The following is a 16,493-nucleotide window of genomic DNA, read 5'->3' on the forward strand; positions in this document are numbered from 1 at the left end:
TTTCTGACTGCCCAAGACTGAAAAGAGCATCACTGATGGTGTGATGTGGAGTAAAAGCTTTTTTTTGTCAGACCCTCCCTTGCTTGTTTTAAGTTAAATATCTTTGAGTTTGAGATCTGGAATGTTTTTTCGCTGGGAGATGTCTTCTCATGCTTAGATTTGAATCTAACCTTCAAAAATAAGCAAGCACAGCATGGGAGTAAAGTTGTCTTTCTGTTTGCACATTTACTTCACAGCTGTCATCAGCCATTCCTGCCCTGCTTCCTGCACTTCCTCAAGTGGGTTCAGTTCTCCCTCATACTTTGCCATCTCCTCTTCTCCCCTAGGCAAATGAGAGGGGACTTTTTAATGGAGAAAGGAAAATGGTCCTTTAATGGTGTCCAAATTGATGTTGGAAATATTTTTGTTTTCCCCCTAGGAAATGGCTCTTGGAAAAGAGGAGACAAACATGACCTTGAAGCCAAGAAGGCGTACTCATACCTCCAGACTGTCACTCTGCTAAGGACAGTGAAGCCTGAGTTTGAGAAGTTTTCCTTGGAAGTGAAAAGTTCTGTTCAGAAACAAGGGCTGCATGAGGATGATTATGTAAGTACTTGTTTACAGGCTTTGGGTTTTAGCATCTTTATAAATACCTCCTAATTAAAGCAAAAGCAGCACTCAGCCCTTTTCAGGTCAGAAACACTTGGTTTCATTTATGAAAACTCACTGATGCCCGTGTAATCTCCTTTTTCTTGGTTTGGCAATATTGGTGCTTCCCCCCTGCCGTGGGTAAAGCAAATATCAGCTAGAATAGACCTATGCACAGTCATCTATGAACAGTTGTCCTGTGTTCAGGACAAGATTTTTTTTGTCTTCTCCCAGTATTTTTCTTTGGTAAAAAGAGATCTCTGAAAATACAGACACTGTGTATTGCATCTGATGAAATTTTGCTTGAAGATAGTGAGAAATATGGCCTTGTTTCCCTAGTATGCATATTTAAACTGTTACTGTTTTATTCTAAACTGTCCAATTATGTCACTGTGGTCATTGCAAGCCCTTTTAAATCTTGGAGTTCCAGTGTCTTCCAGAGGTAGATGTGGGAAAGTGTACGTCTTTATTTTTTATCTCTCCAAATGTAAGAGGAAGATACCTCTGAAAATTGCTTTTGAGCAAATCTAATTCTTTAGGCAAATTCATAGAAAAGTCTTCTGTTAAAGCAAGAATTTATAGCACATACCTTCTGCATGCTGATACAAGTACTTTCCTGACAGTCAGCCCTCCCCATAATGGAGAGAGATTTCTCAAATGCACTTAAAAAGCCTTGAAAGAGGCTTGGCCACTACTTAGCTATAGGAAACAAGAACTGTAATACAAACAGTTCTAACGTTCTAATGACTGTCAGAGGAAAAACTTGAATTTGTTGCAATTAAGAGTGGCGCAAAGTTTCTTTCACTATCATATATGCCTACCAATAGAGAAAACAATGAACTGATGAAGACAGTCATTTTGGCTTCATAGAATAAGATAGTATATTATATTTTCTCAGGCTAATTCAAATGTTGCTGTGAAATGTGTTCTGTAAAATTAAGATGCTGCAGCAAGAGCAGATTTGCTTTGAAGGCTGGCTCTTGAGTGAAAGGATGAGACCTGAGGTATCTAGAACACCTGCTTTAACAACTGAAGTGAGATTTGAGGGGAATTTAGGTCCTAAACTCAAAAAAAACCAAAAAACAACAAAAACAAACAAACAAAACAATTTGAGCCCCTCATTTGCCAGCTCCCACTTAGGCAGCTCTTTGCTTTAAGCATTGTGTCCCCCCCCCCCCCCCGCCCCGGTGGATGCATCGTCTTCGATTCAAAGCAAAAGCTGATGAACTTGAAGGTTGTGCTAGTAAGTGACCCTTCCTGCAGTTTATTGCATAACCTCAGCTGTCTTCAGAAAACCTATGTGAGTCTTATTTTATATTTTATTTAAAATGTAATGCTGAATCACATTAGTGGCTTGCATTTTTGCTGTAAAGCTTCCAGAGTTTAAGCAGGCAGAAGCAATCTTTTGTTGGCGTTCTTGGACTCAGGCAAATAGAGAAACCCCAACCAACAAAGTAAAGGTGCTGCTCTCTGAAGAACCTGCTAGTTTTGAACAAGGCAAGGAAACCACAGGGTTTGTGCTGTTTTTTCCCTTTTTCCCTTTTCCCTCTGTGTGCCCCTTTGCAGATGTTACTTGGCAGGACCTCTACCATGAAAACTTGCCACCTGCTCTTGGTTGTGGTTGTTGAGAAATGTGATTTTTGAATATTAAAGATCCAGTCACCCCCAAAGACTTCCAGTTGTAGGGTTTTGTAGCACTTCTGGTTCAGGCAGTGTGAAGTTTTCCCAAATGTGGAGCACTGTTAAACTAGCCAAGAGCTCAGGATCCTAGGCAAATTGCCTAGCTCACAGGCAATGGGCTGTGTTAGGGAGGGCAGTTTGAAGCAGGGAGGAGGGATGCTTTGGTCTTCTGTAGGATGCAGACCCACCTCAGGTCATGCACCAATTCAGCACTGGTGCATGCTGACAAGCAGCGGTGTCACTGGGTAAGTACAAGCCCTGTTACATTCATGCAGAATTGGATCCGCGAGAGATCAAATCTCCACAGTGCTGGCGGGGAAAGGTTTTGCTAGCTAACATGCTTGCTGGGGACATTCCTTGCAAATCTGTGCCCCTGCTGCCAGAAGTCCTCTATTCTCTTCTTCAGTCCGTACTTGCTTGTGCAGTCAGACCTCTGTGCTGGCAGCGCTGCTGGCTGTCCCAGTGCAGCTGCATGGGTGCTTGGCTCCCCACCACTTTTCCTTCCTCCCTGGCTGCAGATGCCTCTGCAGTTGGCTCTGCTAACTGCTTCCCCCATCTCCCCTTCCACCTGGCTGGGCACCTCTTCTTGCTCCAGAGCTTTTCACCTTGCTCCAAGCACTGCCTCTCCCCAAAATGCCAGCCTTTTTTAGGGCCAGGCAGTGGCACTGGATTCCTGTTGTCATTGCCACTGACTTTTACACCTCTTCCTATTCTTCTTCTGTCTAGCTTCCTGCGCCCTTCCTGCTCTCTTCTCGTTGCCTTGGGGCAGAGAGAGAACTTGTGATGTATTTATGCCTACTGTAGTTTCCTGCTCTTTGCAGTGGCAGTTCTTGACTCGTGAAATCTTGAATAACTCATGGTGGAGAATTCAGGGATTTGGAACTGCCTGTTTAGCAGCTGCAGATCTTGGCTGCTAGGAAAGGAGGTTTGGTTCCAAATGCAGAATCTCCTGGTATTGCACTGATGCTTAACATACATAGATCTCAGTAGACCCTCCCATACCTGCTTTCTTATAGCCTCCTAACACAATGGGAATATAAAACCTTTTTTAGAAGGGATATTCTTGGCTTGAATATAGCAAAATAGCTGTGTTACTTCATTAACAATGTATGAATTTTAATAATCTGGTCTGCTTTTCACTGTTTATGATGAATTTTGCATTTTCTCAGTTTGAACAATAAGAAAGAGATGGAACAAATTCCCTTAACTGATTGTCTTGCTGCCACATTCAGAGGAGGAACATCTTGGGGGAGTCTTGAGGCTTAATCCAGTAAGGCAAAATAAAAAGCTATAGTGAGATCCCATCCCTTCCTCTCTGAAGGATGTATGGATAGTGGGCATCTCATTAATAGTACTTCTGGCAGCATAGAAGGAAAGTGGCAATGTTAGCCTCATGGCATGCTGACCATGGCTGTTTTCTCCAGGGGAAGCTTGCTAGGCAGAGGTCATTCAGCTGAGTGAGAGACTGAGGACATTCAGCTGAATCTAAGTGAGAAAGACTGATTTTTATCTGTTAGATTCTGCTTCTAAAAACAAAATCTATGGGAGAAGACAGTTTTTGGTACATTTATGTCAAATCCTATCTGCCGGTGTTGAAACAATCCTCATCTTTTTCTGCAAGCCATGTCCCTGGAGGACAGATTCAGAGAAATTTGGATTTGAAGCATTCAGTGTTTCTGCTGCTCTGTGTGGATTTTTCCGGTGTTACAGGAAAACGAGGACCTGGATGTATGGCCTAAATTGTCTCACAGTGACGCTAACTAAAACAAAAGCAGTTAGCGCTGCCATTTTGTCCTGCCCTCTTGCCAACACTAATCCTAAAGGCATTATTATCTACCAAAAAATAACATAATAAAGATGGAAAATAACCAGATGACAGAAGGAAAGATAAGAAAGACAAAGGGCAAAGTCCTAAAAGAACAGTTGTTATATTGCTGAACTGAAGAGCACATATGACCCTTGGAGAAATAATGGGTCAAACAGTGTTGGCCATCTTCATTTCCAGCTGTGAAATTAGACATAAAGAAGTGAAATTCAGGAAGCATGTTCTGCATACTTCTTTCCCAAGTCAGAAATTGCCTGTTTTTGGTAGGGATGTTTTATTATAATGATGGGGGAGGTAGAAGAACCTGCCCCTTGTGAGTGGACAGGAGAGTGTTGGAGAGGCAATTTCTATTTCTCAAGGAATCTCTGTTCTGAAGGAATAAATTTCTTTAAACACCTTTTAACTAACCAACAGTGAAAATAAGAGTGTAAAGGGGTTCAGAGAAGTTCTGAGAAGGCATCTTAGAAGTATTTGGATAGTTAGTAACTGCACAGAATAGGCCTGAAGAATGATTTTCCCTGCCTGCAACATCCCATTGCAACAGTTGCTTGACAGTCAGCAGTGCCTGTTAATAAATAATATTTGTTTGCTTTTTTTTATCACTTTGAGTCTGAAGGCTGTTACTGTCATGTTAATATAAGCCAAAAACTGGGCTGAAGCATCAGATCTGCTCAGCTCTCACTTAGCGTTTAACAATCATAAAATCATGCAACGGTGAGGTTGGAAGGGACCTCTGGAGATCATCTAGTTTAACCCTCAGTATAGCCCATACAGGGACTGAACTTGTGACCTTGGCATTAGCAGCACCACACTGACCAACTGAGCTAAACCTGCTGCCTGATTACTTTTTCAATAAACATCATATTGTTCTGTAGAAGATCTGGCCATTTTTTGTACCTTCCTGAAGGCTGACCTCTTTGATAAACTAACCAAATGTGGAATTTATTCCAGAAATCTCTTTAGAGTGGGTGTTCAGGCATACAGTAGAATCACTTTAATGTTGTTACAGAAATTACAGCATTTTTGTTACCTCTGTAATGATAATACATTACCAAGATATTAACAGCAACATGTCCTGGAATTTATAAAGCAGTTGAGATCCTCAGTTTACCAGCAACATGTGGAACAAACTCTGCTTACAGATCTATACCGGTGATCAGATAGACAGCATTGGGAATTGCGTGCGTTTGCTTGAAGGAAGAATTTGAAGCTGTCTCTGAATTGGTGTGTGAATAGGTCCCAACAGATGCTCTAGTTAAAAATGTTTATGAATAAATAGCATTTCAGTTAAAGTATATGCGTAACCCATTTTTATTAAATAATGCCGAACACTAGATGAATTGGTGGTAGGCTGCAGTTTGAAGGTTCTTAATGCACCTTCTGTTTCTGACTCAGGTCTAGAATTCAATAAATGCTTTTTTTTATGTCTGACCCAGTATTCTGAGCAGGGATGATTTTATAGCCCAGGATATTTGCTCTTCTGAGGTTACAGACCACCCATGGCTTCATGGCTTGTTTTTTTTTTTTTTTTTTTTTTTTTTTCCCTCCTTTAAAAGCTGAAAATTTAACTAATTAAACAAATCTCTGCTGTGTTAACTACATGGCAGCATTGTTCACTAGGTGGACGTGTGGGTTTTATCCTATCCACAGCCCTTTTCACAACTGAAAATGAAAAGGAGGAAAAGGGAACTGGAGTCCGATTTGCCTTTCAAGTTATCTCAGTGAAAGAATGTGTGCAGAGTCACAGCTACACAGATTAATTAAATAGCGAGGTGCTATTACATATTAAAAAGGGCAAGTCTGTTACATTCAACATTTTCAGACCTCCTAAATGAGAAATGGCCAGCATAAGAGCAACTGTTCGCGCTCCAACAGTTAACTACAAAAGCTACGTGGGAGGTAGCTGTACTCATAAAGTTTATCATCTCATCCATAACATCCGTGCCAGACTTTTCCCTATGTGTATTTCTTACGTCAGCCTTTTAATTAGGATTGTACACCAGCTAAGATAAGAGTTGGGAGAAGCAAGCAATTCAGTAATGTCACTGAGAGAGATGGTAAAAATGTAACATATTCAGCAGTGTATGTCCCACTTGTCTTTTTCAGGCATAGCCAGGCAAGATTAATGACAGTCAGGCTTTTGTGTTGCTGCACCAGAATGAGAGAGGGTTTTTTTGAGGGTATTAAAAAAAAAACAAACAAAAAAAAAAACAAAAAAAAAAAACACTTTGCCAGGGAATAATTTGTTCAAATGAATAGATCTATTCAGCTGCTTGAGTGCTTTGCTAATTGTGTTTGAAAGAATAAAAGCAAAACACAAGCTGCTCTCAGCAGCAGGAGAAAATGGGTTCACATGCCAGCTTATTAATAAGAAGAATTCTATTAGTAAAACATATTTAGGATTATTGAGTCCAGCCCTTCACCCTCTGGAATTAATGAGTTTATTTAATTTCCTTAAGAGCAAAGCTGAACTCTGGATTGCTGAATTTGGTGACTATAGCAGATGTTTGTTTGTTTATTTGCTGAAGTTAATGCTTTCTCAGTGATATGAAAGACTAGTGTCTTCCACATTGGGATCTTAGGCAAAAATATGGAGTAATAGTATGGTATTTGGAGTTAACAAATGCCATAAAAGACAGGAAAAGAGAGAAATTATTCTTCTCTCTTCCAGTGTGTTTCTGTTTAGTTTTTCTACTCTAAGCATATTTTTGAAGGTGTCTTAAACCATGAATGAGATAATATAAAACTGTAGGTGTATCTGAAAATAGTAACATCTGAACTCTGTGGGAATGTAAAAGTTTAGAATTGATCTTCATATACATGTTGTATATTTTCCATAGCTCCGTGTTTTTGCTTCGGTTTCACAGATATTCACATTCCACTTTACTAAACTGACACACAGACATTTGTGGGCAAGGTACTCTAGCTTTGAAGTTCTTGCTAGAAACACATCTTATTTTCCACTAAAAATGTGTGAAAAATATGTCTTCCAGTAAAGTTCATAATCTGTTTTTGTTTGTAATTTCTTCAGTGCTACTTGCATTGCTAGCTTTATGCTCGTTAGCTTAGCATGTCCAACTGAGGTCTTGTTTTTATTTAAATTCATAGGATTTTTGCTGTGGATTTTAAATTGTTCTTAGGTTTGACTCTGTGGTGAAGGCAAGAAAAGACTATGTACCTCATTCTGCACAAAATTACATTTAAAAGATGGAAGACACTTGCAAACTGACTTTCCAGCAGCTAATACCTTTCTCTATAAGCCATGTTCCCTGTAACTTGTGGAAATAGCACTCAGTTAGAATCTTTTTATCTGAAAAAGATTCTAAACTATGCAAGGCATAAAGTAGAAGGTGTGGGTGAGACTGGCCTGTGTCAGGAGGCTGTTGGTAGCAAGCAGCAGGGCACAAGCAGAATCTTAAGCCAGCAGCTGGAAGCCCTTTCCTTGTGGCAACCTTGTTCTTGCTTGGAAAGTGGATTGGCTGCTCCCGCCTCAGCATTTCAATCACTGCAGAGGATTACCTCTATGGGTAGCCCAAAGCCGCAGTAAAATACACTGGGTTAAGATTTCAGTATTTGAAATTTGCTGGAGCCGAACAGTTAATCAGGAGGGTGACAGACATTGGAAGAAAGGATTCTCAGCTTGTTCCCTTAAGGATGTGGATGAAGTGGCAGATGATGTTTCAAGGCCAGCACTACATACATGTTTGTTTGAAAACTCGTGGAAATAAGACCTGTTGCCTCCACAGAGGCGTTCTGGCTAGATCCTGCATGGAGATTGTTCAGGAAAGCTTTCCTGTACTCGTTTTAGCTATAACTTTGGAGAAGGCTATCCTGAATGTCAGCAGAAGAAAGTCTGACTTTGTGACGTTCAGGTGATAGGATTCCTGAAAGAATACAGGTGGAAAGCGGTAATACTCCGAGTCCGTGATCTTCTGCCACACTGGCACATTCATTTCTTATCGCTGCATGTGAGGAGGTTAAACAACCTGAATATATCACTGACAAAGACCTACTCTGCAGAGCTGTAGGTCAAATATGCGGACACATCGGGGTCTGAGCGTGCGTGAGTGAAGTTACTCAGGTGTATGACTTAGCAGAGAAAAGGCAGGCAGCAGAAGTTGGATCTAGTTGGCCTGAGATGTGAAATAAGATCAGCATCAGCTCTGCCAGCTCCTTTTTTTTTTTTTTTCTCTTTCCCCTTCCCAGTGGATATTTAGCAAGTCCTCTAATGTGGAGGGGTTAATATGTGAGGATTGACTGTGTGAATAAAGACAGTGGTGTCCTTATGTACAGAAGGAGCCATAGGAATCCACTTGAGGAAACTCCCAACTTTCCTTCTCTCTTCAGTAGAACTTTTTTCATCAGGAAGAGAAGTTTGAAACAAAATCAAAAGGTTTAGTCTATTCCAAGAAGAACTAATATATCAAGGCAGATTGGAAAGACAAGAATTGTCTATGTCCCAGAGCAAATGAATAAGACGGGGCATGAGAAAGGCATGTGGGACAATGGGAGGAGGGTAGGTGAGAACCTCTGGTCGCCCTTTGCTCAGAATACAAGAACAAGGAGACATTCAGTAGGCAGGACATTTGCATTTGGTAGGACATGCGTTTTCACAATGCATCTGGTTAGCCCACCAGACTCCAGACCACAGGAAACTTAGGAAGTAAAATATAGTTGGAGCTCATGGATGGGGCAGTTAATAGGGAAACAAAAATGCCTAGAGGTGTAAAAGGAGAGCTAAAACAGAGTGAGGATTTATAAGCCTTTTGGAAGGGTTATAAATCCTCAAATTTTGAGGCTTAAACATCTTCCTACTGGGGGCTGAGAAGATATGTTCCAGGTGCTTAGCTGGAATATCACTACCTCCTGACCGGTATGCATGAACATCATCTGAGGTAGCTCCTGTAGCTTCCCTTTTGCATGCTAGTGAATTCCTTGCAGGTACACCAGCAGAGGGGTGGTTAAGCAGCCAGCTGAACACCTTCCATCAAGTATCCAGTATCTGAAAGAAAGTAACAAAAACAAGCCATCGGGTTTTAAAATATTTGGAATGGAAACATGATTAACAGCAGCCTGAGGGTTTGTATTAATTCCATGCCATTAAGGTTTACAGGTTAGTATGCCCATTTACCCTGGTATTTAATAAAAGGATCACTTATCATAGCAACCTCAGCCTCAGGTGGGCTCTTCTGGCAAATGATTTACTTCTAGTAGTGAGGTACCCACAGGTGTTCACAAATCCTCCTGCTCCCTGAGCACCTAGCTTTCCACTCCAGGGTGCACACACCCCGGCATGCCCTACAGCCAGATGGTCGGTGCTGGGCAGGGGAAGGGTGGAGTTCACATTTTCTCAAAAAAAGGATTTCATCCTGAATTTCTCTCATGCTGGCACAGCAGTCTCAGCCATGGGGCTTTTGACATGAAAGGGGGCAGGTGGTGGTGCTTTCTTTCAGGGGATTTGAAAAGATTGGCTCCCTGCAGGGTTTTTGTACCAAAAAAGAAAAAAAAAGAAAAGAAAAAAAAAAGCGTCCTCAACCAGCAATGTGGTTCATTACCCGAGTGTATGAGTAACAGGGTAAAATCAGTCCCTCATTCTCCACCTTCTCTGCTGGCAAGGGTGAGGCAACGTGTTGACGCTTTTGAATCCTGTTTTTATGTGCCTAAATTTCTCCCACTATTCAATAAGAAGCTTAGATGACTAATCCCGGCTCCAAGGGTACTTTAGAGCTAAGCACCACGTTTGGCAGTGCCTAAATCATCTGTGTTTATCCAGCCCTTAAGACTGTATTTAAAGCAAATTCTCTGCTGGACGGCTTTTGCTAGCCTATTACAAAGCAGAAATACTACGATCCTTTCACGTTGCTGCGAGCAGGCACTCATGATAACCCTGAGTGGCTTTTTATCCTACCTACTGAGAATTTCACCAGCCTGCATTCATGGTATTTATTCAGAAGCTGGCATAGCATAGTCAAGTTCAGTTTGAATGCCTCATTTTCTACAATGGTAGTTTTTCTGAGTTTTGCATGAGAACTGGTGTGATCTTAAGAGTTTTCAGTGGAAAAAAATAAGTTTTTTCCATGATTTTTGTTGCGTGGTGTTAGAGAGCCAGAGTCCAAAACAATCACGCATGAATGCTCTTCCTGTTTGTCCTACCTCTGCATTTATTTAAACCAGTTAGTTTATTTTAGCAAGTGGAACTGATTTTTTCAGATGAGTGACTCTGTCATCCTACAAAACTGAAATATGTTCCTATTGCAAAACAAACTTGCTCTCTGACATTTTAAACTTAAAGTTTAATGAAAGTTCTGTTTTTGGTTACAAGATATTAATCTGCAATTAAAATGTTCTAACTGTTGCGTAATGCTAACTTCAAAATGTAAGCATTTGTTCCAACAGTAGGATCAGTTATCATCAGAATACCAGTGGGGTCCTTAGAAAAATCTATGTAAAACAGAAATACGTAATATTTTGTGTATATTCAGCTTATTATTGAGTTAACTTATTAAATATCCCTCCTCTTTTGCCATTATGAATAGAGGTGTGACTGCTAAGTATACTTTTGTAACTTATCACAAGTGTACCTAAGTAGCTAGTCACAAGACATGAAAACTTAAATGTTAGAATGCTTAGTTTTTAAATGACAGCTGTAACTTTTTTGATTAAAATCCCTTCAGTGGTCAAGCCATGATGATACAATACCGTTTACCAGAGACCTTTTGCATTTGTCATTTATCTTGAGTTGGAGATCTATTATGAATATGGTGAAGCATATTTCACCTTAGCTACAGGAATGTGTTAATGCATTCTCTGGTTCTTTTTCCTTGATAACTGGTCTAGGGTCCTTACAGCCGAATTGCAAATATGAATATTATATATATAAAATATGAATACAGGGAAAATTCCCCTAAAATGATTATTCTGTGGGTGGTTCAATTCTGGTACAAAACAGCACTACTCATTAGCTACATTGATTACAGTCCTTTGAGACTAATGTTATATGTTCTATATATGTATATAGATTGAGATAAATTTAATATATATTCTATATATTATTCTATAATAGAATTATATTATTACAGAATAATATAGAAACCAAAGCACAGAGGGGTAAAATGGCCCATTCCAGCTTGCATGAGAAATCAGTGAGTGGATTTGACAGAGCTAGGAACGAAACCCATACAGGTTTGCAGGAGGGAAATCTGATTCCAGCGAAGTTCCCAGTCCCTGGAATGGGGCATTTTTCAACTCCCTGCACTTTGGGTACACTTTTGGAGGTCCAAGGGGAGTTTGAGGCCTGATGATGTCAAGGCATGAGTTTGGTCCAAAGTTCATGCAAATCAGCAGCAATAAGAGCCCCTTGATGTGAGCTGACTGTGAATTAGGCTCTAAACCTGCTGAGGTTGAGATTCTCATTTCTGTGTTTATTGGAAGGAACAGTTTTTTGGCTGTATCTAGAAGGCTTTCTGCATGGCCTGTTGACAGTAGGCTCTAGAGATTTAAGGCTGTTTTCTGGATAATCACACAAGAGGGTTGCAAGCAATAAATAAATAGGCAATGGGGGGCACTCATCAGTACTGTCTTGGAGAGGTTCTTCCCTGGACTTGTGTATCAGTTGTCACTGTGCTGTTTTAGCTGGTATTTTACAGTCCAGCTCCCCTGCAGCTTAGGACTGAATAGTTCTGGACTTCAATTCACAGCCGAGACAAAAGAGCAACTTGTGGCTGCCCCAGCTGGATGATACCAAGTAAATCTACCAGTTTTTCAAGAAACAGGTATTAAGAAAAACAAAGAGAGCAGGAAGAATAGGTAGGAGATACGAGAGTGGAGGGGCAGACTTTGCATTTGATTTTCTTTCCTAAACAAGAAAATAACCTTCACTGACAAAATCCCGGAGCTCCTTGAAATTGGCAACTTTTAAAAAATAAATTCCAAACATTTTTTTTTTTTTTTTGCAGCATAACGTTTTGTGGAACAAAGGGTCAGCTTCTGGTCCACATCTGACTTTAGAGCAGATAAGGAGTTTGTTACAGTATTTATTGTAGGCAGTATTTCAGTCCTATTGGATTAAGCATCCTTTTGTCCAGGTGTAACAAGGCTAGCAATGGCTTGGTGTATCTGGGGTACCCGGCAGCCCATGTATGAGCTCTGTCAGATGCACAGGTGAGCAGGGCAGGCAGGCAAAGGCACAGTCCCTTTCTTAAGGAAAAGGACTTAGCCACGGAAGAGTATCTCTGTGTCCAAATCACAAAGAAAGCAATGCTGGAAGAGGAGCTTTCTTGGATCTCCTGGCCACGCACCTCCCATAGTTAGTGCCGTTGAGTTCTGGGGAGCTTCATGCGCTCCAGCACGTTGGTAAACCCCATTGCAAAGGAGCTCCTACAGCCAAGAGCCTGCAGTGCATCTGGCTTTCTCTAAGGTGAGAACCTTTAAGGTGCAGCTCCATTAGAGAAGCAGTTGGGTTGCCCAGGAGAGCAGACTGTATTTTTAACATGTTGGAATTTAAACATACAGCTCTGATTAACTGTTTCGTAGCTTTATCCTGCTTTCCAGTGCTGTTCTGGTTTCAGTGATATGATTGCAGTGGGAGCAGGTCAGGCCCCTGATTGTGTGCCCATGTCAGTGGGCACCTCCACTGCAAGACATGACACCTGTTTATGACAACTGGATATGTGAATCCTGTGGCTTTGCCTTTGTTACGCTTGGGAGTCTTTGAAATCCCAATTCAGATAGCTAGAGCTAACTGTTAATCTGTAGATCAGATTAGGAACTCTGCGAGTGTCTGCTGTATAGTAGCATTAAGAAGTCATGCAAGGATGTGAGGAGCTGAGTTAATGAGGCAGGCAGGACAGTCTATGATAATATTAGAGATGGTAGGACTAAGGTGTTACTCCAAAAATGAAACAGGACATGGCATTACTGCTTTGAAATGTGCTTCACATACTTGCAGGTAATCCTCAGATATATGAGCATTCTTTCCTCAGCATCCAGATCTCAATCTGCATCTCATTTCCATTCAGAATTTCTTGTTAAGTTTTTATGCAAACCAAAAATTTAATGGAAGATTATTTTGTAACTACTATATTTTACCTTTTTTTTAAAAAAAAATAAAATCATTAGAACCAAATCAGTTATATCTGCCAGTTGTCTACTGTATGGACATCATGAGCACTTTCGTTCTGGGTTTGGGCATCTCAAAGCGTGAGTACGGCAACTGATCAAGGAGCTGCTGAGGGCACCAGAGTGTCCCAGGAGCACTTGGCTCAATGAAAACAGCGGTAGCAATGTGCTGAGTGGGAATGGGTGATGTCAGCGAACGGCATCAAAGATAAAATGAGGATTATATTGCTAAGTAGTGTGTCACTCAACAGTTAATAACTGAAGATGTGTGTCCAGAAATTGATGAAAAAATTTACTCTGTAAATTTCTTGTAAAGGTTGATAATGGAGGGACAACAGTTGACTTGTTGAAGGATTGAGAAGAGGGACCTGAGAGTTAAATTACAGCTTCTTGTAAAAAGACTATTCCATTGAGATACATTAAAACAGAAGGAGGTAGTGGAAGAAACATCACCCTAAAACATAGGATGTGTTGCCATGCCACAGAAATCTATGGTCAAAAAAGTAGATGAACCAACTTGATGGGAGTCTAGTTTGAAATATATCTATAATTGAAATACAATTACTATATTTGAACTATGTTGCTATTATTTTTCTAAGTCATGCTATAGTTAATAGCATGATACAGTATTGTTAAAATTCACAAGGGTTTATTACTATATTCATAGTTCTAAAGTTTTATGTGATCATAGCATCACATAGCTGGATTGCCTTTAAAATTTCATCCCTGTGGATTAATCCAAGAGGTACTGGGCATTAGTATACATGTGCATTACCTCAAACTATTGTATCCATGTCGGGTGTGTAACTTGGTAAGTTTTTTTTTTTTTTCAAAAAATCAGGGTAGACCCAATGCAATCCCCCAGAGTCCTCAGGCATTTTGGCTGAGACTGTAGTTTAACAGAACCTGAAAGTCACTCTGGACATACTGGGATGTATGTTCAGACTGCCAGTTGTCTGACTTGCAGTAGGAAAAAAAAGTAAAGATCCCCCCTGCCTAGCACTGGAGTGGTACGGATTGCTGTAATTGCTGTGATTCAGAGCTGGGTAGCTCCAGATGGAAGAGAGTAATGTTACTTAACAGTCAGTGGGCAGGATACAGAAAATTATGGGTCCTGTGTAGCTGTAGCTTGGCTGTCTTCCATGTCGGTAGTATTTTGCATTGCTGTGTATGCTGTTAACACCTTGGTATATATGAATAGTGTGGTCACACTATAGCTGCTTGGGGAACTATAACTTTGAACTGTGTAAAATTTATTCATGTGATTTCCATGCAGAGGGTTTTTCTCTAATGGATGATGGTTAATTAGAGTAGAAAGGTAGGAAAATAAGAAGAACAAATGTTTTCCAGCTATGCAGTTAACTTACCTGCTTTTAATTATACTGCAGGTTGAGTGGGACAAGCCTGTGATACAGAAGGTATTACAGGATGGGGAGTTCCACATATTTGTATTGCAGCCTCCGAAGAGGTTCAGCAAAGCAGCAGCTTCTCTGCCGCTACTCCTGTTGCTCATGACACGTTTTGGTGGGGTGGCTGTTCTGTGGAGCCAGCAAGACTTTAATAGACCTGACTTGTCAATGGTAATCACAGCATTTGGAGTAAATCTCTCACTTGTAATTCAATAGTCAGCATAAAACAAATTGGAAAATACTATCATCAAAAATGCCTGCTTTTATTCAAACTCAACTGAAAGAATTATTAATTATTAATAAAGGAGATCTTTAAAATCTTAAGCTATGTAGTGTCTTCCTGAGGGCTCTCTGAGGTTGAACCACACATTATTAGCTACCATGCAGACCTTTGAGCAACCTGCAAAGACATCTTCACAATTATTCTGGTCCCCACTTGACACATTCATGAAACATCCACTTTAAGCCCTTTAAACCTTTCATTCCCACAATAGTATATTTCTTGCAGCAAGAGAAGAATGTTATTTTTTTACGTGTGATCTGCTTTTACTGATAGATATTCTAAACCTCAAATAAACAGAGACCAAAAAAATGTAAAAATTGTGGAAAAAAGTTTGGTGTCAATTTGGTCATTTGGGGGGGAATGTGGGGATGTTGGGGGGATTTGGGGATGTACATCTTGAGAAGCTTTGGTGTCCTGATAGATAGTATTTGCTTGGGTAGGGAGTGCTTTCTAGCTGCAATTAGTAATTACTACTCTTCTAGGAAAAGATTTGAAGTAACATTAATTACCAGTAGTTTTACCTTCCTTGACAATGTAAGGCAAAATGCTGGATTTTTTACTGGAGGAACTATGAGGTGGCACAGATGATTTTCTAATGACTTGCCTATGCAATGTCAGGATTCCTGGCAAAGGGGTAAGGCAGGAGGCTGCAGCAATTCCATCCCAAAATGCCAGGCGAGTTTTGCCAAGGCTCATCTGGCAAATCTTCTGTAGCATCTACGGGAGGGTTTTCAGGCTGGTTGCATGAGTAGATTTCAGACTGAGCAAGTTAGCTGACAAAACAGATTTTGATGGTTGCTGTGTTACACTGAGAGGTCTTTGCTGTAGACAAAGGAAGCAACAAATAGCTTTCCTCGAAACTCATGCCAACCACAAGCTGTAAATCAGTCAGCAGGCAACCAGAGAGACTCATTCCTTCTCCTCCTGAGAGAATGAGTGTCACATCATGAAAGCCTATGTTTGATCATCCACAGGCCACTTGCATTCTAAGACTGGCACATAAAGCAGTGGTCCAGCCTTGTGAGTTGTTTTTTTGTCTGTCTGTTTGTTTTTTGTCTTGAAAAATTAAATCCCCCACTGGCAGAGCCTGTCCTAGTATGCACTCTCTCTGTCAGCTCTTACTCTTCTACCAAAAGGTTGACTTCCACCTTCTCTTTTGTGCTTTCTTTTTAGGTCAAAATAATTTCAGCTGCCTTTTAATCTTTGGCTGTCATACTGAACTGAGCTGTTCTGCTTTCTGTTACACTGACTCCTTTTTCCCTAAATTTGTGGTGCATTTTCTTAATGAAACATAGGTCAAAATTATCTAAAAGTCCAATTTTAAATGTCAGAGAAATGTAAACTTTCATATTATCAGTGAGCGGGTTTAATTCTCCTTACTGTTGGCAACCAGTTTAAGAGTGAAAGAATGTCTTGTATGTAATTACATAACCGGGAGCTTGGCTAGTTCAGCTCAGCCAATCAACTATGTAATACTTTTTATCTATGGAACAGTTATTTACTTAACTGGCTACATCTTTTAGCTCTTTTAATGTCCAGCTAGAACTGTGGG

At 40.4% G+C, this 16,493-nt stretch overlaps 1 protein-coding gene across 1 annotated transcript in view; it reads left to right on the forward strand.

The window, feature by feature from the left end:
- Nucleotides 1–16,493, forward strand: part of NPR3 (natriuretic peptide receptor 3) — a 40,369-nt gene that overhangs the window by 10,356 nt on the left and 13,520 nt on the right. The window contains exon 3 of the mRNA XM_062599393.1: nt 419–585. Coding sequence (XP_062455377.1) covers nt 419–585 — 167 coding nt within the window. The remainder of the gene's footprint in view (nt 1–418; nt 586–16,493) is intronic.

The sequence above is a fragment of the Rhea pennata genome, chromosome Z (assembly GCF_028389875.1).
Source record: "Rhea pennata isolate bPtePen1 chromosome Z, bPtePen1.pri, whole genome shotgun sequence".
Classification (NCBI taxonomy): Eukaryota; Metazoa; Chordata; class Aves; order Rheiformes; family Rheidae; genus Rhea; species Rhea pennata.